Source organism: Dromaius novaehollandiae, chromosome 1 (assembly GCF_036370855.1).
Source record: "Dromaius novaehollandiae isolate bDroNov1 chromosome 1, bDroNov1.hap1, whole genome shotgun sequence".
In the NCBI taxonomy this organism is placed as follows: domain Eukaryota; kingdom Metazoa; phylum Chordata; class Aves; order Casuariiformes; family Dromaiidae; genus Dromaius; species Dromaius novaehollandiae.
Genome location: NC_088098.1, coordinates 89,226,507 through 89,250,872, shown reverse-complemented (window position 1 = coordinate 89,250,872; position 24,366 = coordinate 89,226,507). Strand labels below are relative to the sequence as shown.

At 41.7% G+C, this 24,366-nt stretch overlaps 2 protein-coding genes across 5 annotated transcripts in view; one reads left to right on the top strand and one right to left on the bottom strand.

Annotated features, from left to right (window-relative positions):
• Window positions 1-136: 136 nt before the first annotated feature.
• On the bottom strand, window positions 137-23,230 carry NAA50 (N-alpha-acetyltransferase 50, NatE catalytic subunit). Of its 4 annotated transcripts, none has more exons than XM_064519565.1 (5): window positions 23,150-23,230; window positions 8,356-8,492; window positions 7,755-7,874; window positions 6,658-6,724; window positions 137-4,010 (listed from the first exon to the last, which is right to left on the bottom strand). In XM_064519565.1, the coding sequence occupies exons 1-5, from the start codon at window positions 23,179-23,181 to the stop codon at window positions 3,830-3,832; spliced, it is 537 nt and encodes a 178-aa protein (XP_064375635.1). In that variant the 5' UTR covers window positions 23,182-23,230; the 3' UTR covers window positions 137-3,829. The 4 variants fall into 4 exon arrangements, with proteins under 4 accessions (XP_064375635.1, XP_064375640.1, XP_064375648.1 ...); XM_064519570.1 differs by having other exon boundaries at window positions 8,356-8,489; window positions 23,150-23,196; XM_064519578.1 differs by lacking the exon at window positions 23,150-23,230 and adding an exon at window positions 22,830-23,026.
• Window positions 23,231-23,357: 127 nt separating this feature from the next.
• Window positions 23,358-24,366, top strand: part of ATP6V1A (ATPase H+ transporting V1 subunit A) — a 30,987-nt gene continuing 29,978 nt past the window's right edge. The window contains exon 1 of the mRNA XM_026103453.2: window positions 23,358-23,571. The gene's annotated coding sequence lies outside the window, so the exon portion shown is untranslated. The remainder of the gene's footprint in view (window positions 23,572-24,366) is intronic.

Here is a 24,366-nt window from a genome sequence, read left to right as displayed (position 1 = left end):
ATCACACAGCTACCCAATTCTCACAATTCACATTAGAAATTTCAGAGTTACACAGCCTGTGAAACACTTGATGAGTATCCTACTTCTGATTTCGGGGGAAACAGATGGACTGCAAAAAATGCACACAAGTCATAAATGACATAACTCAAATAGTGCACGTTTATTCTGAACGGTATTTCTAAAGAGTTTGAGAAAAACAAAAACATGCTCCTGATGTACAACAAGGGCAATGATATAGATTAAAAATGGACCAACTTATTTGTAAATAATTTGCTCCCCCTGCAACTGAACTTGTAATATTCAAAATGCATCTGTCAACTGCATACAGCATATCTCTGACTAAATCTTAACTCAAGAGACCAGGGGTGGTCTTAGTCAATTCAATTAGGAAGCAGTTGCAGATTCAGAAGAAACATCCAAGTCAGCAAACTCTTTACAGAACACAGACTTTGTGCATAGCAGCTGACCCTGGATTACAACATGGGGGAGAATATAACAATGCGTGTTTTGGGGATCCAATTTTTACTAGACATCACAGGGCACCATCAAGAATTAACAAAATATCACATAAGTTTGTTTCAATTGTAACAGTATGTCATATTTAATTGGCAGGTTTAACCATTAGCTGCATCATGTAAACTCAGCCAGTTTCTGTATACACAAAATAAATTCTCTCCCTTCCCCCTCCCCAAAAATGAGGGATACCTCTCCTGGATGATTCTTTTTCCCCTGTACCACAGTTTCCTCTAGCAGGAGTCTTTGTAGGTAATATCTTCATACTTCAACTGATGTATGACAAAACCAGTTGCAGAGATTCAGGAATAACTCGTATATACACAATTTACACTCTAAAGCTGTTAGTCACATACATTTTTCTTGCTAGATCTTCATCCAGAAGAGGAAGTGCTGGTGGTTTTTTTTTCCCCCTCTCTCTACTTAAATTCCCAACTTTTAAAAAATTTCATTGTTCATAAGCTGTTATTTTCAAGCTAGGAGGAGGTCCTGCTGCAGCAACAAAGTAACGGGAAGTTCTCTGCAGTAATCTCATACTTCACACAATTTCAGTGTCTTCCAATAACAGCACTAAGATAGTGTTCTCCTCCCACACCCAATACGGTCAATATACTAATAAAATACAGCTGTTTGTCATTCAGAACTACTGACCTTCACTCTCCCTTATCCATGTACAGGGACACAGCTTTCTAAGAGATTTAGATTAAACCTTGTATTCAAGATTCAACAACCGTTTTCCAGGATTAATAGCCTGGGAAAAGGAGTCTTAGATTTGTGGTTACTCTCCCACCTCCTACAAAATACTCTTTGAGAAGTTACAATGAGGCAGGTTTGCCGTGGAGGAGTTCTAAGAACTGTTTTCAGGGATACATTCATAGAATGATGGCAGCCCAAAGCAAAAAGAGACAGAAACAAAGGTTAATCCAAGTAAATTCAGACATCAGACTCATACTTTTAAACCTGAAGGAAAACTGTCTGTGAAACACACTGATTTGTGGAAGCCTACAACAACAGCAAATCCTAAGAGTTCATATCCCCACACCCATCTACCCAACCCAAACACTTACCACTTAGTTCTAGAAGAATGAAGAGCACTTTGCTTGGCACCAGAGGCAGCTATGGTCTGAGTTACAGCTGTGCTGCACAAATATCCTCAAATACAATACTATCTCCCTCCACATATTCCTCTTGGTTCAGTCTACAGATGGCCAGGGAAACTATGTTGACATATGACAAGCTAATTGTGCTTCGATATATCCCCTTCTAAAAATATGCTGGAGCTGCCAACATAACCAGTGCAGGCAGGTCCTAGCAGTGCTAAAATAAGTTCTTCTCAAAACTAGGTCTTCCGGCCCAAGAAACTGTTCACATCTTTCTAGCCAGAGTCTGCTACAGAGTGTTGCAAACACAGGTGCTCAGGCCATGCAGAGAGGCTTTTGTTGTTAGAGATCTGCCCATCACCAAGACTCAATTAGTGCAAACCCAGCAAATAGAGTAGCCATTTTCCAGCACAGGTCTGTCAACATGTACTCCAAAAAACACTACACACCTCTGGGAAAGTGGTAGTAATTCTGGAGTAGCTTGTTTAGTCACCCCTCAGGTATCGAAGGCTGCATAATATGGAACGAGGGGTACCCTCCCTTGCCTCATGCACAACTCCCATTTTGAATTCCTTGGTTCCCAAGTCATGGTAGAATGACCGGACAGCACCTGCTAACAAGATGTATGCTGCAATGTGCACTATAGGTTGGAGGCTTTCAAAGCAGATGAATTCAAGATGCAGATTTAAACTTTAAAAAACATTAACAGGAAAGGAATGCAGTTTAATATCTATTTGGGGGATGGGGCAGGTTGATGTTGTCTCAGCTCAGTGCACTTTCCCAGATGCTTGGAGAGGAGTCCAAGCTCAAGTTGGTATTTGTATTGGCATACATAAAATTGCTGGCAACAGTGCATAGAAAGGAGCACTGATATTCACGCAAATAAAGCATGAAAGGATGCAAAGCAGAGCTTAGTAGAATTTACTGTAGCTTTGAGATTACAGTACTAGGAAGTAGCCAGTCAGCCTATTTTCCAAACCCATAAAACCTAGTATATGCTGCTTCCTCTGGTGTTTCATGAAACACCCTCTCACAAGAGAAGAATTGCATCATTACCACTTAAAGGAGGAAGGGGAGGAAAAAAAAGCCTTCAAAGGAGTACAATATGCAGTTTTTAAACCATTTCCTCCCTAAGGAGCATATAAACACAGCAAGCCAAGCAGATCCAAGCAAATCCAAAAGACCCCTGCAAAGTTATGCGATTAGGGTCAGATTCTTGTTTGCCTTCTCAGCCTTGCTGCCTGGTTTCCTCAACCCTTGCCCCATCTTAGATTTGTCACCACAGATTTAATAGCTGTAGCAAAATTTATATGGAGACAGGCGCTCACTGATGTGATCAAAGGGGGTAAAATGGTCACGGTCACCATTGCTATCCCAACACCACAGATAAAACTGACTCCTGATGAGCCCTACAGCATTTCATCCAATTTTAAAACAAGGATCCTGCCTCAAGATTCATATTTTTGAGGTGACTCTTGCCAACACCAGCTCAAACTCTTACTCTGGCAGAAGTTTGCTGGGAGTTGGGTAAATGAAAATAACGAAAACCACAAAGACCACTCTGAACCCCCTTCTCACTTAGTCAAGAAATGTAGCACCAGCTTGGGTGAGGAGTACTTAAAAAAAAGCATTCAAAAGATGAGCCCAGGCAGAGTGAAAAGGTATGGTAAAGTAGCCTGCCCTTCTCAGCAAAAGATGGAGGGAAAAAGCCATACTCAAAAATATTGGGAAGAACTAAATATACCTTTTTTGAGATGGGGGAATTACGAGGAAGAATGGGAATTACTGAAGTAATATTCAAAGGTGTTTGTGGGGTGCTAAAGTACCCTGTAGGTTATAAAAAGAAAAATAATAAATGTAGGAGTCAAAGGACAAGATATTGCTTTTCCTTTCTCTTTTCAGATTTACATTCTGCTTATTGAAAGAGAGAATTCTCTCACAGAAACTTGCCATTAGGAAAACCTGCTCAAGCCCTCCACACCTCAAACTAAAGAGATCTGCACACCTCTTCCCACCCCAACAAAAATTAGAAAGGAGGAGAGCTAAAAAAACCCAAACATGATCGGACAATCCTTGGAAGAAGCATAACATTTTGTTGGAGAGAGGTCAAGAAAAAAAATAGGAGGATGAAGGGGGAAAAACAAAACAAAAAAATAGGCCTCTCTTTCCTTATTTGGCGACAAGCAAGTGCAAGAAAGTGTTCGTTGGGGTTTTGTTCAGTTGTCGGTCTTTTGCACATCTGCATTCTGGCCAAGACAAGGGGCTTTGAGGTTTTTCTGCAGCACATGAGCATCTGCTGGCTCTATCCTCTTGTAGTAGTTTTTCTTCGTCTCAATGATCTCAAAGCCAAACTTTCTGTAGAAGTCAATTGCTGACTCATTGCTGATCTGGACATGCCTGGGACAGAAAGGGGGATAGAGACACAGGTATCAGAACCTTTTGTGGTATAATACGCTGCCTCCACACTCAGAATTGTCAAAGGATAAAGAGTACAAGCAAGGAAAGAAAAAGAGCTGTCTAAACAGAAACAGGAATGATCGTGTGGCTTTTACAGTTCAGGACTGGAAATTTGGTAGTAATTCTGGAGTAGCTTCTGGAAATTTGGGTCTTCTCAATTTAATCCTGCACTAACACACAGTTCCCAGATGGCCTTTGGCAATCATTCTGAGAAGAAATGGCAAGTATTTCCCTCAGTGAAGCTATTTTAAGGAACACACATAGCAGAGGGCCTGAAGTATTACAAGCTCAGTAATTTCAACTTTCCTTAATCTGGAAATCACAGATATTTTTTGTGGAAATATATAACCTAGTTTCACTGTAGAGTCAATTTTTAACTTCCTGTAGTAACACTCCTCAGATGACCCAAAACAGTAATCTGAGTGATGATCCCTACCATACGTACTGCAACACAGTACTGCTGATGGTTTTAACATGCTGTTTGATATGATTTTAACTCTACGCTCACTGCTGCTCTCCCTCCCTACTCCCATAAAGTTATGAGAGCACAATGAAGCCCTATGGACTAAAAAAAAAACCAAAAAACAAAACAAAAAAAAACCCAAAAACCTTTCCCCCTTTATTCCCCACAGTTTTACAGATCTTCCTAGCATATTCCAAGAATTTCAAGGCCTCCAAAACAAACAGTCATGAGTTCTTCATTCTGAGTGACGAGGTAACTTATTTTCACAAGTTTCACAAGTATCAAAAAAAGAAGTTTGGCTCAGCAACAAGTGTTCATTAAATGCTCCCAAAATTCAGTGGACACTGTACAAGCTTATGAATCACTTTCTCATGACAACATGCTACATAAAATAACCATAGAACCAAAGTAACTCTAGAAGCGACAGCAGAACAAAAAAAGATCTTAGCGTTAAGCCCAATAAAGACCAAATATCTAAAAGGGTACTTCAAAGTAATGACAAATTTAGCCAGTGACACCAAATTACATGCCTAAGCAGCATATTATGTTCTGTACGTAGATAGGCTGGCAACAGACATAGCAATAAAACCAACAAGTCACTAACAAATTTGGTTATGCCCAACTCTGGGAGCTACTGATTGTCACTCTAGAATCCTACTCTGGTAATGGGAAGAAAGGATTATGTAGGACCCTTTTTTTGCATTAAAAACAGCAAACAATCCTTCCACTGTGCACACAGCAGTGTGCAGAAGCCAAAAGAAAACCATGTGCCAATTAGCAAGCGTCAGAGAGTTCATCATCACTTCCTCTGAAGGAGGAGAGCAAGAATACAATCCAAGAGCAGCTTTAATCAAGCTCTTCTTTAAAATACCTGTCTCTCTCTCACAGAGAGGTCACAAAGCTATGATAGCAGAAAACATGGAAGAATTTTCACCTCCCTGCCAGAGCAGGACTAAGCTTAAGGAGCAAGTCACTCTAGTGATATCAGGGTATGAAATGCTCCCCACTAAGCATCTTACGAAGTCCAGACTTCAGGGTGCAGTTCCATGGCAGCATAAGTTAATCCAAGCCACAGCTGCTGTGGGCCTGTCCATACCAGTGCACCCTACTTGTACTGGGTAACAAGGGAGTGGGGGACAAGGAAGGAAGCTGGCTCAGAGAAGTCATCTGGCCCAAAACTGATCCAGCTCATTAGGTAATCACATAGGCATCAGTGCACAGGAAGAGGCAGAAGTATGTAGCCAGCAGAGAGAGGAAGCAAAGCTGTGGCATTTCTCACTTACATCAGCTTTAGTTGCTATGGATTTTAGACTCTAGTTCACTCCATAGGGATCTATTAGGATGGTGGTGCCTTTTTAAGCAGCCATGTCCTCTCCCCTAGTGCTTGTTCTCATCTCTGCAACACCCCAAGTGCTCATACAGCCATGTAGTGAATTAAAAAAAAAAAAAAAAAAAAAAAAAAAAAAAAAAAAAAAAAAGACAACCCCCCCCCCTCCCCCCAAAAAACCCAGAACCAAAAAACAAAACCCATTTCCCCAACTGGATCACATCACTGACCTAGTTTACTGTGTTGCTGTACAAACAGCTGACCTGGCACAGTGCAAGAACAAGAATAAGCAATTAGGGCCTGAATGTGAACCTAGAGTGTTTGCAAACACATCTGATCTGATGCTCTAACCCACACATTAGGGTCATAAAAGACAGACAGCAAATGAAGCAAAACTGCATAAAACACTTGCAGCATTTTCCATTCTGAGGAGAACGCTTTTTTTTGTTAAAAAAAGAGAAAACTTTACTACAAAGAAAAAGAAAAATCTTTAAACATATGGTGTCACCCTGCTATTGAACACTAATTTGCAACTAAACTAACTAAACTGCTTTTGAATTCAGCAAATTTACAAAAGCTTTTCTAAAGCAAGCAAACTCTCAGTTTTCTCAGCAACGCACCACAGGCCCAGAATGCAATCTCTGGCTTCCCTATACTACTTACAAGACAAGATGTTTTGTTTGACCAGGACCCAACTGAAATTGATGCTAAAATGCTTTTGTGTGCCTCTCCCTTTGCTCCCAAATATGCCTCTGGCATCTCTCCCAAAAATGCATGAGAGCAAGTCATTTACTTACAGATAGATGTTGTCAAAAGTGCCATCTTTTTCACAGATGTTTAAGACATGATTCAACATTTTAGTTCCTGCCAAGAGGTAAAAGACATACTTAAAATCAGAAGTGCACAATCACATACATACTTACTAAGTGCTTTCTTGAGCAGAGGCAGCTAACAGTAGGGAGGCTAAAATGACAGAGCACGTGCTGAGGGCATTTGTACTATGCTCTAAAAACAGAAAATTAAATTTTGTTTGAAGATGTCATCTGTGAGCATCAAAATTTAGCCAGCAAGTTAGAACTGCAAAAATATTAGCTGCTTAGGAAGACACCTTGCAAAATCATCACTGTAAACAGGAAATACCTTTAAATTTACAGGAAAGGTATTTTAAACAGCTTTTTTTACAAGATCTCTTGAAAAGATTTAAAAATAACCCTAAATTTTAATAAACCAACTCTCTAAACAGCGTATGATTTTCTATGCTCATGAACGCAGGAAGAAAGTTTACTGAAACAAAGACAAATCAAATATGGTCTATCTGTACTTCCCATCTTTCTGACTGCTCACAAAACCCAGCTTTTGTTTCCTTGAGGGGAAAAAAAATATACAGCCCAGAAGCATACATATGAAGCACCTTATCTAAAAGCTTGCTTCAAGGTCTCAAACTCAGTTCCCAATACGGTCAAAACAATATATATATCAATGACAATATTGTTAACTTTTTCTGATAAAAGAGCTAGTAAAAGCATTTAAAATAAAGCTAACTTTTGGTTCCAGTTTGTCTAAAGCAAATAGATTACTGTAAGGTCTTGATTATGGATTTGGCCTATGGATTTGCAACAGTGAGAAAACAACACATCATGATATAGATAGAAAACAGGTGCCACCTGTGAGCAGCAATAATTAGTAGTAATGGAAAGCTAAAAAAATAACAAATAGAAAAAAGAACATTTTGGAAGGGTTAAGAGTTAACCTGATTAAGGACATCCATGTTTTTCTTCTACATGTGTTGCCACATGCCCTCTGAAAGGGCATTTAGAAGGCTGCACAGCAATGAGGTTTCTTTGATGACTCAGATATCTTTGATGACTCAGATATGAAAGAAGCTCCCCCTTACCTATTCCTAGCCTTCGGTAGGGTGCCAAGCATCCAAGTGTCATGATGTACAGTCTCTTCTGATTCTGGGAGTGATCCACCCTACAGCACACTGCTCCCACTGCAATATCATTGAAATAGGCTGCCAGGGAGGGAAACAATAAAGTGTTATTAGTTACAAGTCTCAAACTGTATGTACGACTCCTTCATTTATGCCCTAGATCATCTTTCGTTTCCCGTTGCTGATTCTTCTGTACCAGATAAAATCATAGATCATGGCTGACATATTATGAGTAAAGTTTCCAATGGTACTTTGACAGGGCAATTGACTTACTAGAGTTCAAACCAACTAGCAATGACTTAAGGATGTAAGCTGGCACCAGGCATGTCTAAAAAAGTTTCCTGTTGTAATAGAAAACAGACCTATTTCCAGTAAAATGGAATCTATTTAGAATACAAACACTTCAAGCTTGGGACTGCAGCTCTTTCTGGGGGTCCCAAACAGTTACTTTTCATTATGTAAAACAACAAAATAGAAGGATCTACTACTCAAAACCATTAAGGATTGCATTGATGAGCTTTCTGCCACCATAGCCCACAGTTACTGGCAAGAACATTTGTACCTAATTTGGCTAGTTCGCCAACCTCCAGTACATCCTTGTAGAACTTGTCATTGTAGCTGACAGGAAAAATGACCTGGTTTAGCCTCTTCAGCTGCTTAATGTTGTGTGGCGTCACATCTCCCAGCTCGATCCGGCTACTGGAACAAATCAAAACATGCTTAACACTGGATACACTAAAATTTTTTAAAATATAAAAAAAACAATGCATGTATTTTATTTATACATATACGGCTGTCTAACCTAATAATCAGTTCAACACATATTCGAACCATCACTGTAATGTCGAGCACACACAGCTAACTTTTGCTGGTGGTTGCTTTAACTCCAAAACCCAAATTTCCATCAGTACCATACAGTGAGAATTTTCTCAGGCCACACTCTACAGTGACATATAATAGTACATGGGTGGTTTTATTGGGTGGGAGACAGGAGAACATTCAGGAGAATATTAATCTCAGTAGGAGTATTGACTTTGGTTTCATCCTCTTAATTTTCTCACAGATCACAGAAAAAAAGACAGGGAAAGTCAGGCAGCTAGAGCAGAGAACAAGAAAATAAAATCCTTAACCATGCTTCAAAGACAGCCTTAATTTGTTCAATGTTTAAGATGAGGCTTACACTTAGATGCATAGATGCTTTGATGCAAGTCATTACTAGACACCTGCCACTGAAAAGCAACAATGTTGTGTGCAATAAAACACTCATGCTAAGCCTGCTAATATACAAGTGTGCCACTGTCAAGGTGATACATACATCGATGATGATTATCTCTGAAGTCATTCTTGCTGTTGACTGAGAGCAGAACCACAATCTCAAAATACCAGTACTGTGCTGATTTATACTGAGATGAAACATATCAAGCTTCTCCCTTTTAAAATATTAACTTCCTGACAAAGACACTACACTCCCAGAAAAAGTAAAAATGGTCATGTTATCAAGCCAATTTCTTGGCTACAGAAAGATACCCCAGGATGGTAGATTTAGCAAAGACTGACTACAACATGAAAAATAAAGACTAAGTAGTTACTAGCTAATCAAAACCTTTCTCCAAATGGTCATCGTTGTATGAAGGCAGGTACAAACCCAGGGCATAGCGAGCTACAAACACACACAATTCCAGGTTTGTCTGTGGCCTTGTTTTACCAAATACATATGGGCAGCCAGATTGTTTTCTGCCCAAACAATTGTTAAAGCTACTGTTTGCTTTTCTTTTAATCCGAATTGTGTTTTCAAAAAGGCAGTTTTATAAGATACTTGTATGGCAAGGTCTGACAATATCCAGTAGCTGCTTTCCACCTCTAATGTTTTTGTGCCTAGTCACTTGTTTTTCAAATAGGCTGATGTCTAGGAGAAAACAACATAGATTAGCTTACATGATATAGTGAAACAAAGAGGAGATGTAATACCCAACAGTTTTTAGTCTTCAAGAACTGTACCAAATAATGCTGAGTGAGATGTCTGTTTTATTAACTGACCTTGATGACATGTCCAAAACTCAAACAATTAGCACTCTAGTTATCGTATCAGTTTTAGTTGTCACTTACCATCAATGATGGCATAAATATACAAAGGCTTTCTAGGCATTGTACTGCAGCCTACATAACTATCAGCAAAAGCTATGGGAATGGAGCCTTTAACCTTTACTTCAAGAAGTACAACCTGCCCTCACACCTACTTTCCACTTTTCTTTTACAGAAAGAACTAGTCTTCAGTTCTGCAAAGCTATTTCAGCCTTACATATCAAAGATCAACAGTGCCCATTCTCCTACATGACACAGACCATAGACTCTACCTAGCGAGTCCTGCAGAAGTCTAAGTTTGTAGAACTTTTACAGAAAGATCTAGCCTCAACTAAAGGAGTACTGATGACCTTATACCTCTCCATCATGTTAACATATTTCAGTTAATTACTCTAACTACTTAAAATTAATGGATGGTATTGGCACATTGAACTTTTCTGACTTCACTGTCTAACTTTCTGTCATAAATTTGCCAAATAGATTAAAAGAGCCCTTTGGTATCAGGCATCTCATGCTAGTATGGGTACTTACAGATTGTTCCAAGCAGTTCCTAATCTTCCCATACCACACTGAACAGGTCAACCTTTCCCCTGACTGCAAGGATAATCTCTAAGCTGTCATTCTTTCTAGTTTGCCTAGTCCTTCCAGTTGTATGGCATTCTCGAGACCTGCCATGAGAACCGAGTAGTACGTTCTTCAACAGTGTTCTCAAACATGACAGAAACAGCAGCAGTCTCCATATATCTTGACATGGTTGAGATGTAAGAATCCAGGCACACTAAGGGCAGCAGCAAGGGGATATAATTCTAAAGTTTCTAGCTATAAACCAAGGTACTTCACTGAGATGGTCTGCAGTGTCTCTCCTCCATGACTCCTACAGCCACTCCTTTGCTTCACAGCCTTCTCATCTCCCAAATTATTTTTGCTCTCAATATTAAGATTCCTTCCTTTACGTATCACCACTTGTGCAAGCCCCTTGGATAGTTATACTCCAGCATAAAGTGCTGACCTAGTAATGGGTGATCTCCTGACACCACAAAAGTATTGCCATCATAAATGAGCATGCTATCAAATGATAATAAAGTTTTTAGGCAGCAAAGTAATTGTAATGCTTGTTTTAGGCCCAGCTTGGCAGAACTGTTCTCCCTAGCATGGCAGAGCTTCTTCAGGCATGCAGGTGGCAAGTTGTGCCCTTCTCTCATCCCAGCCAGAGCGCTGATACCTTTTCCCACAAAGGACAGGAACAAAACTGAGGCACGTGGGTTTCCTAGGTGTATTTGTGCCTGGAAGAGAGCTGTGCTGGAGTAGAGCATCTTAATAACCCCATAATAGGAGTGAAGTGGCAGCAGCCTCTGTTGCTGCAGTCTGCATCAGAGTAGACACCCAAGGGAGCAAGACCCAGCTCCCCAACTATATCAGATTAGCTACAGAGTAGGAAGTCAGGAAGGGAAGAAAACCTCACATACACACTCAGTTCCTTAAAAGCCCACCTCTCCTGTCCAAAAGATTTAATAGTATACTAACCTTGGTGGCACTTGGGAGATCTTTTTTGTATCAGTAGATCCAAGCTTCAGTATATCAGAAACACTGAAGCTTCACTGCAAGCTTGAACTCTTATGATGAACCCATGGTAAAGTTGTCACAGCCCCTCTCTGCACTTTAGCAAAAATCTCAGACAAACATTTGTCAGGTTCTGTGCACTTTCTAGTGTGTACTTTAAAACTAGTTAGTCACTGATGAAGCAAGAAGTCAGACATTAGATGACAGTGGGCTGGCACTGAAATATTTTGATGAAAGGACAACAGAACAAGGAGACATTATCAGAGGCTGCCAGGAGGAGACAGCTGAGAAAGGAACAGGGCAAGAAGATGAACCTTCACCAAGACAGTTCCAGACAGGAAAGGAGAGAAGAAGAAAAAACAAAACAAACAAAACCACACAAACACAACACCCCCTCCCCTTCCCCAACACGCAGAAGCAGCATCTACAGCTTCTCAGAGCTGCTGAGCCAGGACATCAACTCTCAACCTGGCATCACACCAGAAAAAACAGGTCAACAGCACCTTTCAGCCATGTACTACTGAGACTATTTCCTAGAGCCCCTGGACTCCCTGTCTCTCTCTCTCTCATCACTTGCCACACTCACTGCTGCTCATGCCATCTATTTCTGCCTGCATCCTGTGCTCTTTTACTAGCTGTTTCCTCCTACCTCAAGAATTGCAACTGGGCCGGGAATTTATCCTGGAGGATCATGTTAAAAAAGTTTGAGAACCACTACAGGAAGCATAAATCAATATGCTAAATATGCTTGTTTAAATAATATGTACTCAAACCATAAATTGTTTTAATGCATAGCTCTAGCTGATCAAATCAGCACCACATCTATTACACACAAAAAAATGTAATGAGTAAAATGAGCACATGGAAAGGAAGACCAGCATCATGAGACTTCACTTTGCCTGAGGACAGGGCAGCAAAAGTGCCACTAGGCCCTCAAGTGAAAAACAACAGAAAGCTGGCACTGCTGCTGAAAGAAGCAGTCTTGCTGTCCCTGAGCTACTCATTTCCACGCTCTCACTGGCACAAAGGTTTGTACAATGATGTGGTGAACCAACCCCAATTAAAATTAACTTAGCGCCCTCCAAAAAGTTTAGTTTTAACCCACATCAGTTCCCTGATTGGGTTTGCCACACAGTCTTCTGCCAGCATAAGGAAGAGGAAAAAAAACTGCCAGAGACAGGACTGCCTCTTGAGCAGAGGGATCAATCAGTGTCTAGATGGTTTTGTGCTCCACCTCATCATTTACAGGAAAATGTGCATAGTGAGTATTCCCTCTCCGAACCTAAGGACTGAAAGCTGTCCCAGCCTCAAAAGAGCCAAGACAAAGCATATATAACACCTATAACAACAAACACAAAATGGCCATTCCTTTCATTTCACTGGACTAGTAGCAACAACTTTTGTATTGCTTTTTTTAAAAAGATGCTAGTTAAAAGTAGATGTATTTCCTCAAGTTACCTCTCAGCCAAAATAGTAACATATATTTACTGTATCAGTAAAAGTCTGATCAGGCCAGCCCTGTGTATTCCAACTCAGTATAAGTTGTGTCAGAAATATCTATCCTTTACTGCTGTAAAGAGAAAATGTAAATCATGAGCTCAGATTAGCAAATGAGAGCGCAAAGATGCATAAAGAGCCTGATGCACTCAGAAGGGACATGCCCCTACCTTAACAGGTTATTTTATTCTATTATTCCAATAATAGTTTTAAGAAGATAAACAGGCATCCGACATCTCTAACAGCCCCCCCATGAGGAAGCAACAGTCAACTGTACTCATCCTAGGTGTCAAAACTTCTTGACCAAGTCAGCCACCCCAAGTTTCTCCCATGCAATTGCTTTTAACATGGAGGAACATGAGACTCTTGGCTCATCCTATCAGGCCTATTACTATAGTACTCTACAAATACATACCCTTTCTAGATACAACACTAGCTTCTTAGATTTATTCTATTTCAAGGCTGTTCCCAAGCCATTATTCTTCTCATAGTTAAACTTTCTTCTGATATCCATGCTAAACATATTCAAGTTCTAACCATATGCTCTCTCTGTTCATTAGCTTCAGTAGTTGGTGTACCAATATACCCTATTCTCCAGCGTATGTCTTTTCAGAGAACTGCCATGCTCGCATTCACCTTTTCTTCTTCTAATTAATGCCAAGCGCTCAGAATCCTTGTGTAAGATTGGCTCTTGATTCCTACTACTGTCATACAAGCTATTCTCCACACTCCATCACATTTCAGCTGATTTTCCTTAAGCATGGTTGAACAAAACTGTTCACAGAAACCCAAATACATTCTACTGCCTTGTACAGTGACTGTAACTTTTTCCTGTCTCTACTGGAAGTCTCTTTCATGACATATCCTAGGACTACATTTGGTTTTCTCACAGCTGCAAGATGCTGATGGCTCAGTAACTAAGAAAATTGCACTCAGACTTCACTACTGAAGTGAACCTGTTTCTAGTGTGTAAGGCAGATGTTCTTTAAACGTGCACAGCAACACTGCCCAACTATGTAAGAGTGAAAGTGAAGAGGGATCCATGAAATTAGAACGGAAGTGGGAATTTAGTGAGGTGACATGTAATAGTTACTAAAACTGGATGCATGCCCAGAACACCAGTATTAACGCTCCTGCTCTTGTATGCAGTGCCCTAAAATCCTTCAAGCACTTGCCAGAAAAACCTGCTTTCTGTAGGACCAAATCCAATCCAATCCATTCTACTGCAACTGCACTCCTCTATTTGCAGCCTACTATAGAGCTGTGATTTGAACACACTTTATTTTTCCTATAATGGCTTAAATTTAGACTGGTGAAAGTAACACATGTTAAATGAGACATTAGCATCTGCTTACACTAAGGCTGTATTTTGCGTTTTGATGCACACTAAAGAAGTAGTAATATATGAAACAATAGCTCAAAAAAGTAAGTTTCCAGAGTTACAGTTTGAGAGGAAAACAAATTCAGTCATAGGGAATAGCAAACTTTGAACACTACTTTAGAATCAACATTAAGGAGAAAAAGGGGAAATTCCAAGTTTCTCAATACTGTAAGAATCTCAGTCTCCTTCAACTTTAAATAGTTCAAGCCTCTCCCTAGAGGGATGTGCCTGACTGAAACAGATCTCTGTGTAACTGATAGCTTGGCTCAGACTTCTTTAAAGAATCTGGTGTTCTAAATTTAGCAGCAATGTATCTGCAACTTGTAAAATTTACTTGAGGTATCATGAAACAGTCAGAAGGGGGAGCATAGGGAAGAAAAAAACCCTAACAAATTAGAGGACTTGAGAGAAAGTTTGTCATCCACTAAGCAGCCAACTAGCTTTATTGCTTCTATTTTGGCTTCCAAGTTAAAGCAGGAGTCTAGACAGGATAATCCACTCTCATAAAATAAAACCAAACCAGAGCTATGAAAGCTATAGACCTGAAGGGTGTGGCTTTGTTTAGATTCAACTCCAAAGCCAAAAGAGCCACTTTTTTTTTTTTTTTTTTTTTTTTTTTTGAAAAACAGATGAACTGTCTTGCTAGGCGCACAAGTTAGCGTAGTTCTTGCGGGCAGACCAGTGTGTTTTCAATTATCTGGAAGATCTGTGGGCTGTAAATCTACTCTGCTTCACTTGTCAGAAAACCAGAAGGATAAATACAAGCCTAGCATACAAAAAGTCTTACCAATTCACTTCTGAGCCCCTGATCTTTTTTAGCTCCATTTACTACTGAAAACATCTATCTGCACGACACCTGATACCCTGTTGGAAGTTACCCCCCAACTGTGTGCTCGACTGCAAAAAGTGCAGAGTGATGTATGTAAGAGAGCTAAGTAGTTTTACAATCTGAATTAACAAAAGATAAATGCAAGACTGAACTCAAATGGATCTCGATGTGAATAGGTTACCGACATATGTCATAATTGCACAAGACACACTTTGGACCCCTCCTTGTCTTTCTCCTGTATAAGGACAGAATAATTGGGTAGTTATAACTGAGATTTCTTCATCATATTCAGACAATCCACTTTGCTTCAACCTAGAAAGCCCAATCATCATGCAGAAGACTGGTTGGTCTTCACTTGCAAGAAGCAAAGTTGTGATAAAGTAGCTTGGTGATTTTTCCAACTCATACCTGTTCTTTGAGGGATTTACTAGACCGCAAATCTATACCCAGCTCTGATCTCAAAAAAAAAAAATCCTACAAAATCCGAAAAAACACCAAAATCAAGCAACCCTAAAGCTAAAGTAGCAAGACAATTATGAAGAATCTCAGCTGTCTGAATATGCAAGTGCGAGAGAGAGAGAGAGAGAGAGAGAGAGAGAGAGAGAGAGAGAGAGAGAGAGAGAGATCATTTCGACAAGTGTCAAACAAAAATAAACTTTCCCAAGAAAATAAAAACCTTTATCATTCTACAGCTGGATACAAATAACAGAACAGGAATCGACACACGCAGCTGACAGAATTTTCAAACTCTAAGATGCCAGAAATATATAACAGCTGATCTAGAACAGGAAAGCAACCATACATACATCACTTAGTGGCCCATAACACTTCATTTCTTCAAAGCACCTTATGAGGCGAAAGCTTTGATGTGCCTGGGATAGGGGTAAAACTTAAATAAGGTGAAAGAGGAAACAACTTGATTGTGATCATAGAGCAGGTAAAAAGCTGTCAGAAATCTTAACTCTGCAGTGCTAGTCTAACTATTTTTCCTTGCAAGTCAGTTAAGCTCACAAGAACATTCAGATTTAGAAATGTGACTGCAATCTAAGCGGAAGTATTTCAGTTTGAAATTACTCAGCCCAAAATTAGTTTTGTGGCTCCATTACTGATACCCTGAGAGACTGCTTACAAATTACTACCCCTTTTCATACCTCTGTGCCTGGATAAGAAAATTACAATCTTTATTTGCCTCCCAAGAGATTATGAACCTTCACTAATTCATGTTCATGAAGTACTTGATTACTTGATGATCCTTGGGTAAGAACAGAGGTCAAATTCAAAACAGACATGACGCTGGGTTCACAAAGTGTCTCATTTACTTAAATCCATATAGCTCACCAGTCAAAGACATTTCTTGTATTTGTATTAGGCAACAAACTTTTCAGGACAGAATTGACATATCAGGAGAAAGACATTTACCTGCTTCACATGAGCTATTTCTATTAGTCTCTGAAACAGCTTTCTTCACAAGTGCTGGTGTCCACCAGGTTAGTAAAGAACACATGGCAGGTCATTATGGGTCTCCTGCCCTTACTATGAATTTCAATCCCAGAATTGTTTTTTGAGGTTTTCAAGTCATGTATTATTAAAGAATATACTGTGAAAAATTAAGACAATGAAGTATCAGTTTTATGTGCCTACCTTCATTACATCTAAGGCAGCAACCATTGCAAGCACCTAAGTTATAACGCACCAAAGATTAATTTTCTCTATCCTGCCCCAGTTTTCAAGTAGTATGAATTCCTCTTGAATGAAAGTTTGTTAAAGAGCTACTTAGATATATCTATCTTTTAATTGCAAATTTCAATCTAATACATGAAATTTATTGACAAGAAATTCCAAGTACCATGCTGAAGAAATTGCCCCAAGCCTTAAATTGCTGCCCTGCATCTCTCCCAATACTCTCAAGAGAACATTATACAATGGCCAGATAGCAAAAATGAGGAAGTTTCTCAGCGATCCAGATTCAAGTCTGCTAAGGACCAAAATCAAATGGAGCCTGGGAGAGGAAGGTCAAGTGAGCTCAGGAAGCATTTTGTGCAACAGGTTCTTACCATGCTGCATGACATTTTCAGCCCAACCAAAAAGTTACTCTGTGTCCATGAAAATTCAATTGGGTATCTTAATTGTAGTCACCTAGTACAAGTGTTGTGAAAGTGTTCTTGGTTCTCTCTATTTTTTATGAAGCCTCAGCTCATTTTCTTCCTTTAATGAATTAATTCAACATGCTTTCTTTGAAATGAGGTAACTATGTATTTGTATCAATGACATGCTTCTGTATATTTTCAGGTCAAGTCCACGAGTGTTCAAATAACCAGAAAGTCTTCTATGCATAGACTGCTTCACTCTTTCCTCTCCTCCACCTCAAACCTCCCCCTGGCCCTATAAGTTTTTGCTCCTCCAAAACTGCCAGAAACAACACAGAGGTCACTTCTTCCCTTCTCATCTTTCAGTAGGGAGCAGAAAAAAGTCCTGACATTGTCTACCTTGCTTAGAGCAGAAGGGATACAAGGAGATACTGCACTTCTCTCTACCAATTCCCAACCAGATATAAAGATTTGACTTCTCACGTTTCCTTCCTTTCCTTCTGTGAAAAAAAAAAAATCTAGTGCCTTATCAGAATATTGGTCTGAACAATTTTAATATTTGCCAAATGGGCAGGCTTTTCAAGTTCTGAATCACTTCCACTTGGATAAATTTATTTGGCTCAACCTTCACCCATGAAATCCCTTCTAAATTGAAGAATAATGTGGCAAAGAAGGGTGCATCATTTGTCTTGTTTTCAAGAGATGGCAGCAGAGTCTGCGCCATTTGGTGACTAACTAAAGACACTACATTTTTGACAGAGGATCCAGCATGTCCCAATCTAGCAAGCCCTTGTATATGTGTAAAAAAAGAAATTAACAGTCAAACTCCAGTCAGCAGCAAAGATTAGGTTCTGGGATGGTTTGATAAAGTGAATAATGGTGACTGCAATCCCCACACTAGTCCTAATGGAGTGTCTAATCTGGTTTCCAGAATTCAACTTCATAATAAATCAGATTATTAAAATTCAGTGTAGTTTAAAAGAGTTTAAGCCAATTCTAAGCATACATATAGACAAAGTCTGTATTTACTACACTATCCCAGAAATAAAATGCAGAAAGTACAGCTCACCCTTTGACATTCCTTAGTTTCAGGATTTTTCTGAACCTAACACTAATTTTCAAGATCAGTTATCCTTTCTGTCCTGCCACCAGGACACATGACAGTTGTGCAGTTTTCTAAAAAGTTGGAACTTCCTCCTACATACATTAAACTTCACACTGTACCTTGTGAATGGAAACCAACAATTCTGCACAAACTATGTAATACTGAACTCAGGGAGTACAGGGGGAAAAAAAAATCCATGCTCTAGTGAGAAACATGAACAATTTAATCAGGACTGTGAAGGGCTTACTTCATGAATGTGGGCAAAACAACTGAAAATATAAGAGCTAAGCCTAAACTATTCACTGTACTTTAACTACATTTTTGTTACTTCTCTGTTTATGCTCAATACTTCCCAGCTGTGATGTCACTTTTCTAAGGCCAGCTAGAATAGCACTAGTTTGCAAAGCCTCTTGGTTATGAAGCTGTCTGTGGCAGTGACTAAGTTGTGTAGTATCTGCCCTAAGAGGGGTCTTGGACAGAGAGTCAGACCCCTAGAAACTACACAGCATAAGAGCTTGCTGCCATATATATAAGTTTAGAGGCAGTCTCTTAGAAATCTTTTAAAGACAAGTCGTACACACTACTAAAACAGTGGTACAACATGTCACTATTTCATTCACTTTCTCATCATATGACCAAATGTATGCTGTTGCATGATAATACTACAGGGGTTCCCCTTCAAAACTGAAGGGGGTGTCTGGTCAATATGACAGAAGAACACAAGTACAGAGGCCTGCTTGTATATACACTACATACTCTATAATGTAGTCTGATATTCCCTGTCACATAGCAGGTATAAGCATGTGATGGAGCATGTGTCATGCATTGCACCCCTTATGCAATGTGGCTTTTATATAAGGACAACAGGAAGAGGCTTGATGACTTATTCTCACAGGCTTCAGCTGAACTGAAACTGGTCAGGAAAGTACCCTTATTGTAAGGCATTAAAAGGCCACAGAAAGCAACTAACAAATACTCAAAAATTAATGCAAGATTTAAATTTTCTGTTTTCTTTTCATAAAAGCAGCAGTGTAACAACTTTAATGAAAATACAAAAATCTTGAGCAAGAAGTAAATCGACACTGATAAGCCAGAGAAGGGATTTACATCTGCTCTATAAAAAAAACAGAATTACAACTGACAGTAGAAGTTGAGTCTCTCCTACTGATAATTTTTCCTCATGCAAAGAGTTCAGCTTTTTGAATTCCAGAACTAATAACAACAACATTTAGGAATAAAAAAAATGAAAAAGAAGAAATGGATTTCTTGTGAGCCACAAAGCTCACAGACAGAATAGTGAATTACCAGTTTTTCGATTCACATTTATTAAAAAAAAAAAAAAAAAAAAAAAAAAAAAAAAAGCATAATGAATCACTAAACTATTAAAACCATTCAGAAGATGAGGAAAGAGTGAATATAATGCCAAGTATCACAGAAGCAGGAGGAAGGTAATGGCGATTATCAGTTCAGAAGTTGATATTTAACCCATCAAATAAGGAGGAAAAAAAACCCCAAGACTTCAAGCAGCTGAGAGAGTAAAAATCTTTTCTCTTTCTTGAAATTAGAGGTCTTCTGCAGAAGTAGTCACCTAATCTCAAATCCCTCAAAAACAGACACCACAATCTTTGCTATGTATCATTCTCAATTCAGAAAACTAACAAAGAGGGCTGTAAGCAACACACATTGAAAGAGATTGTGCAGACAGATCTGAAATTTCAAAACATCAGTGACCTTGTAGTTTCTTTTTAAATTTTTTTTTCTGCCAAAGTAGACTGTTCATAATTGCAGCTGATGGGGTCTCAGGGTTCCCTAAAATTATCTCTGCACTTCTGGTGCATGTTACTATGCAAGATACACATTCCAAGGCACAGTCTGATGGAGTCAGCTCATTCAAAAGAACCGATTCAGTTTTGGATTAAATACTGAAGATAGATTAGATCCTTCCAGACAACACATGAGTTTATATATTTTGGAGTTGAAGCTTTAGATCTATTTTTGGCCCTGTCCTCTGATAGCACTTGCTTTTTGGGGATCTTCTCAGATCTTTTTGGATTGAAAAAAAAAGATTTACTTTTGTTCTGGAGTACTCCTGTATAATTAAACATATTCCTAGTGAAATCTTTACCTAGTCCTTTCATTCTCTCATTGTATTTAAATGAGTTATTTTTCAATTTGAGTTCTGTTGGCCTATTTCCCTCAATTTGATTTTTCAGAGAACACCTGGACTCGATATGAAGATTTCATTCTGCATAAAAGCTTGCTGCATGGTGTTAACAGTATTTTGACTAGAAAGGTACATGCTACTCTTCAAAGAAATGAAGGAGTACCAGAAAAGCAGAAATATGCTGAACCTGAGAGAGACCAGTTCTGCTTCCCCCAAAGTCAAATCAGTGATAAAGTGCCTTTAAGCGAAAAAAGTAGCGGAAATTAGGTTTACTACTATGGAAGCAAATGCATATTAGCATTTTATTTTAAAGAAGCTGCAAAAAGAAGAAAAAAAATCCCTAAAATCAAAAGTCCTGAGAACCGCAACCAAAGAGGGGAGCCCTGTGCCAGCCCCTAGTGGAGCTCAGCAGCACAGCGGACAGCTCTGGCTGCGACCTACCAGGAGACCTCAGTGGCTCTGGCCTGACATGCCCGGGCAGCTTTCCATGTAACGCATCCAGCCTGAATAACTTTGTCATTCAACTTGCCACTAACATACACGCATGCCAAAGCAGGGCTAAACTGTAGAAAACAGTAGAATAGTCTACAGAGGATAAAAGGAAACAAAGTTCTGACAACAGGAGAGCTGTTAAACAATAATCATGCCGACTGCCACTTCATCTTTGCCCATCAATGCAGTTGCCCTTCTCCAATACTCTGTCATTCTACTTAAAGTGACTAACAGGCAGGGTGCCCCATTTGCCCTAGGGTAGCACAGATGAATAAACGATTACCCAAGATCCCAAACACAGCTATCTGATGTCAGCTGAGAATTGATTCATAGCTACTTTTTATTTGTAATCATCACTAACTCCTTTCTACAGACACTTACCTCCCTTCCTGATGTTTGAAGCTGCTTACAAGGAGTCAGAAATGGCTAAGTACCTGTAATCAAGCAATCTTCCTGTGTGACCTCACCCCAATTGCTAATAAGCTAAACCCCTTACCATTTCTTAGTAAAAAGCTTAAGTGCTTCATCTTCCATTGAACCCGCCTTAAGCTGCCAAACTGGAATAGTAATACCCAGCACTTGCATAACTCTAGTTTCAAGCAGGGACTGGTTTAATACTCCTTTAAGAAATAGCTGTAGAAAACTTCCTTTACACATATCAAGAAAGTGAGGTAGAAGAAGGACCACATTTTCCAGAACACAGACAACATTGATTTCAATAAGCATTAGAAAACTGAACCAATGTGGAAAAGCCTGTCCCAAAGTGACCTGTACAAGGTCATGCAGGTCGTTAGATGCCAGAACAGAACTTGGACTTTAAAGGCCTTCAGTCTCATGTTCAAACACTACACCTCGCTGCCTCCACTGAGCAGGAAATGGAGTGTTTCAGTCAACCACATCTGAAATCTCTTGGTTTTCAAGAGTCACTGAGAGGGGAAGCAAGGCCCAAAGCCACGTGCTGAAGAAATCAGATACAAAACACAGCTCATTTTCATCCATCCACATCATACAGCCTCCACAGAGATATCCTCTTAAAGACTTGCAGCAACAAAAAGCACTCAAGAGATATTACGAACAATAGCACTGCAAAAAAATACTTGTCTAGGACTGGCAGCTTTTTCCACACAGGCCAAATAGCAATTCTTCATTATTGCCAGACAAGTATGAAATCAGCCAGCATTCCCGGAACTGACTGCTTTCTTGATTCGTTTCGCAGAGGGACTAGGCAAAGTCCCCAAGCTGCAATCACTCAGAAGCACAAAGTGAAAGCCCGTGCTTCTCACCTGCCCAGCGGAGAAGGACCGAGCACTAAAAGAGTTTGCACTCTGGCAATGCAGGAAAATTTAAAATGGGGGGGGGGGGGGGGTACGGCAGCTTCTATAGGAAGCTTTTTCCTTAAATGAAACGGCAGTGTTAAGCAGCAAAAAACCGAGTGGCTTTTCCTGACCTAAAAGGACTCCATCTGAAACCAGTCCCCCGGTACAGATCGCTGTCCCTCTCCCAGAGAAACGGAGCAACGCTTCACCCAACCTCGAGACAACGGCGGTTTCTGGCTCCCGGCTGGGTACAGGCAGACGAAGGGGGGAGAAGCACCGAGGGGCCCCGCTCGGCCCCCTCCGCCTCCCCGCAGCGGCAGGACGCCGTGCCCGTGCCCGCCCCCCCCCCCCCCCCCCCGGTGCGGGCGAGGGTCTGGCTGGCTTCCAGGCGTCCGCCCGTGCCCCGCGCTCTCCGCGGCCGGAGCCCGCCCCGCTCCCGGAGCCGAGCTGAGACGGCAGAAGCAGCGCAGCCGCCGCTGCCCTGTCACGGCCGGGCCGAGTCCCGGGCCGGGCCCGCACTCACCCCTTCATGATGCGGCCGCGGCCTGGAGGATGCCGGAGTCCGCGCTCGCTGCGTGCAGGGCCCGGCGGTGCAGGTCCGGCCTCCCCCTCCTGCTCGCCCCGGGCAGCGCTGGCGGCTCAGCCTCCCGCTCCCGCTCCACATGGGCCTCCGTCGCCGCCCGCCCGCCCGCCCGTCCGCGCCCCGCCCCCGCCGTGACCCCTCACCTCACGCCGCGCGCGCGCTCACGCACCCACTCACCGCCGTGACCCCTCACCGCCCCCCCCTTCTTCCCGCCCCCCCCCGCCGGCCGCGCACGCGCCGAGCCCGCCCCTAGCCCTTACGCCACGACGGGAGGAGCGGCACCGTGCGGCATCTCCCGCGTGACCTCTCTCTGGGTGTTGGGGGGGGAGGAGGGAGGAGCGGCGCGAGGGAAAGATGTGCTGCTTCTCGTCACGTGGTGCGGTGCGGCCAATCACGCGCGCCGGCGCCTGACGGGTCTCGCCCTCCCCCCTTTCTGTGTGCAGGAGGGGCTGTTTCGTCCTCGGTTTGTTTCGGGAGACGACAAAAAACAGTAAATAATATTGAGTGAAAATAAGTTTTACCCGGAACTGAAAGTGCGGCCGCTGCCCCGCATCAGGTGCTTCCTGCTTGCGCGGCGGCGAGGCGCCTGAGCCGCCGCGCATGCGCGCGAGGTACGGTATCAGCTGATCCTCTGCCGCTGCCGGACGGAGACGGGTGTTGGGTGACCCGTCGCTGGTTGCAGGTGAGGCGTCTCCCGCCGTCGCCTCTGACCCTCGGGGTCCTGTCCCCGCTTCCCCGCGGCGGCTCGTTCACACCCCCTTCCCCTCTCTGCGCCTCGCGCCGCTCGGGAGGTCGCGCGGGGGGAGGGGGGCAACGGTCCCTCCCGTGACCGTTAACGGCCTCGGTTCGGCGCGCGCGCCCCCCTCTGAGAGAGCTGTACGGCCGCCCCCGCTTCGCCGACCTGCCGGCGCTGGGCCGTGGTGGCTCGGACTGGCCCGGCCTGGTGGGAGCGCCCCAGGCTGCCCTTGCCCGCACCCCCGTTTCTGCGGAGGGAACGCGGGAGAGGCAGACTATGAGTTTGTCACATATTCAGCGCTGGCTGGGGCAGATAACGTACAGAGTTAATGTATGTTGTTCCTACAGACCTGTTTTGCAATGGGAAAGTCTTCAGACCGAAGCAGTGCCCTTCCTGGTCTGTTTTTTTTTTTTTTTTCTTCTTTCCGTGAGAAGGAAAGTAGTTGACTGGTAGAGGAAAGGTCTTGAAAGTAGCCCACCGAATAGGGCTTCCCTGTTAAGCCTTCTCAGCTTTCGAGAAAATTCCTGATGACCTCCATCCCAGTGATATATCAGAAAACATTGTAAAGAGAAGCAGTGATGATGGCCAGGTTCCCTGTGCTGGTTTTTTACCCTGTCATCTTGGATGGGTGAAACTGAATCTTGCTGTGCTTTGTTCATAGCTCTGCAATGAATGTATAATAAGCTTAGGGAACAGGAACATTGCTGCTGGCTGCTTACCACATCCAGGGGTGGCAACTTT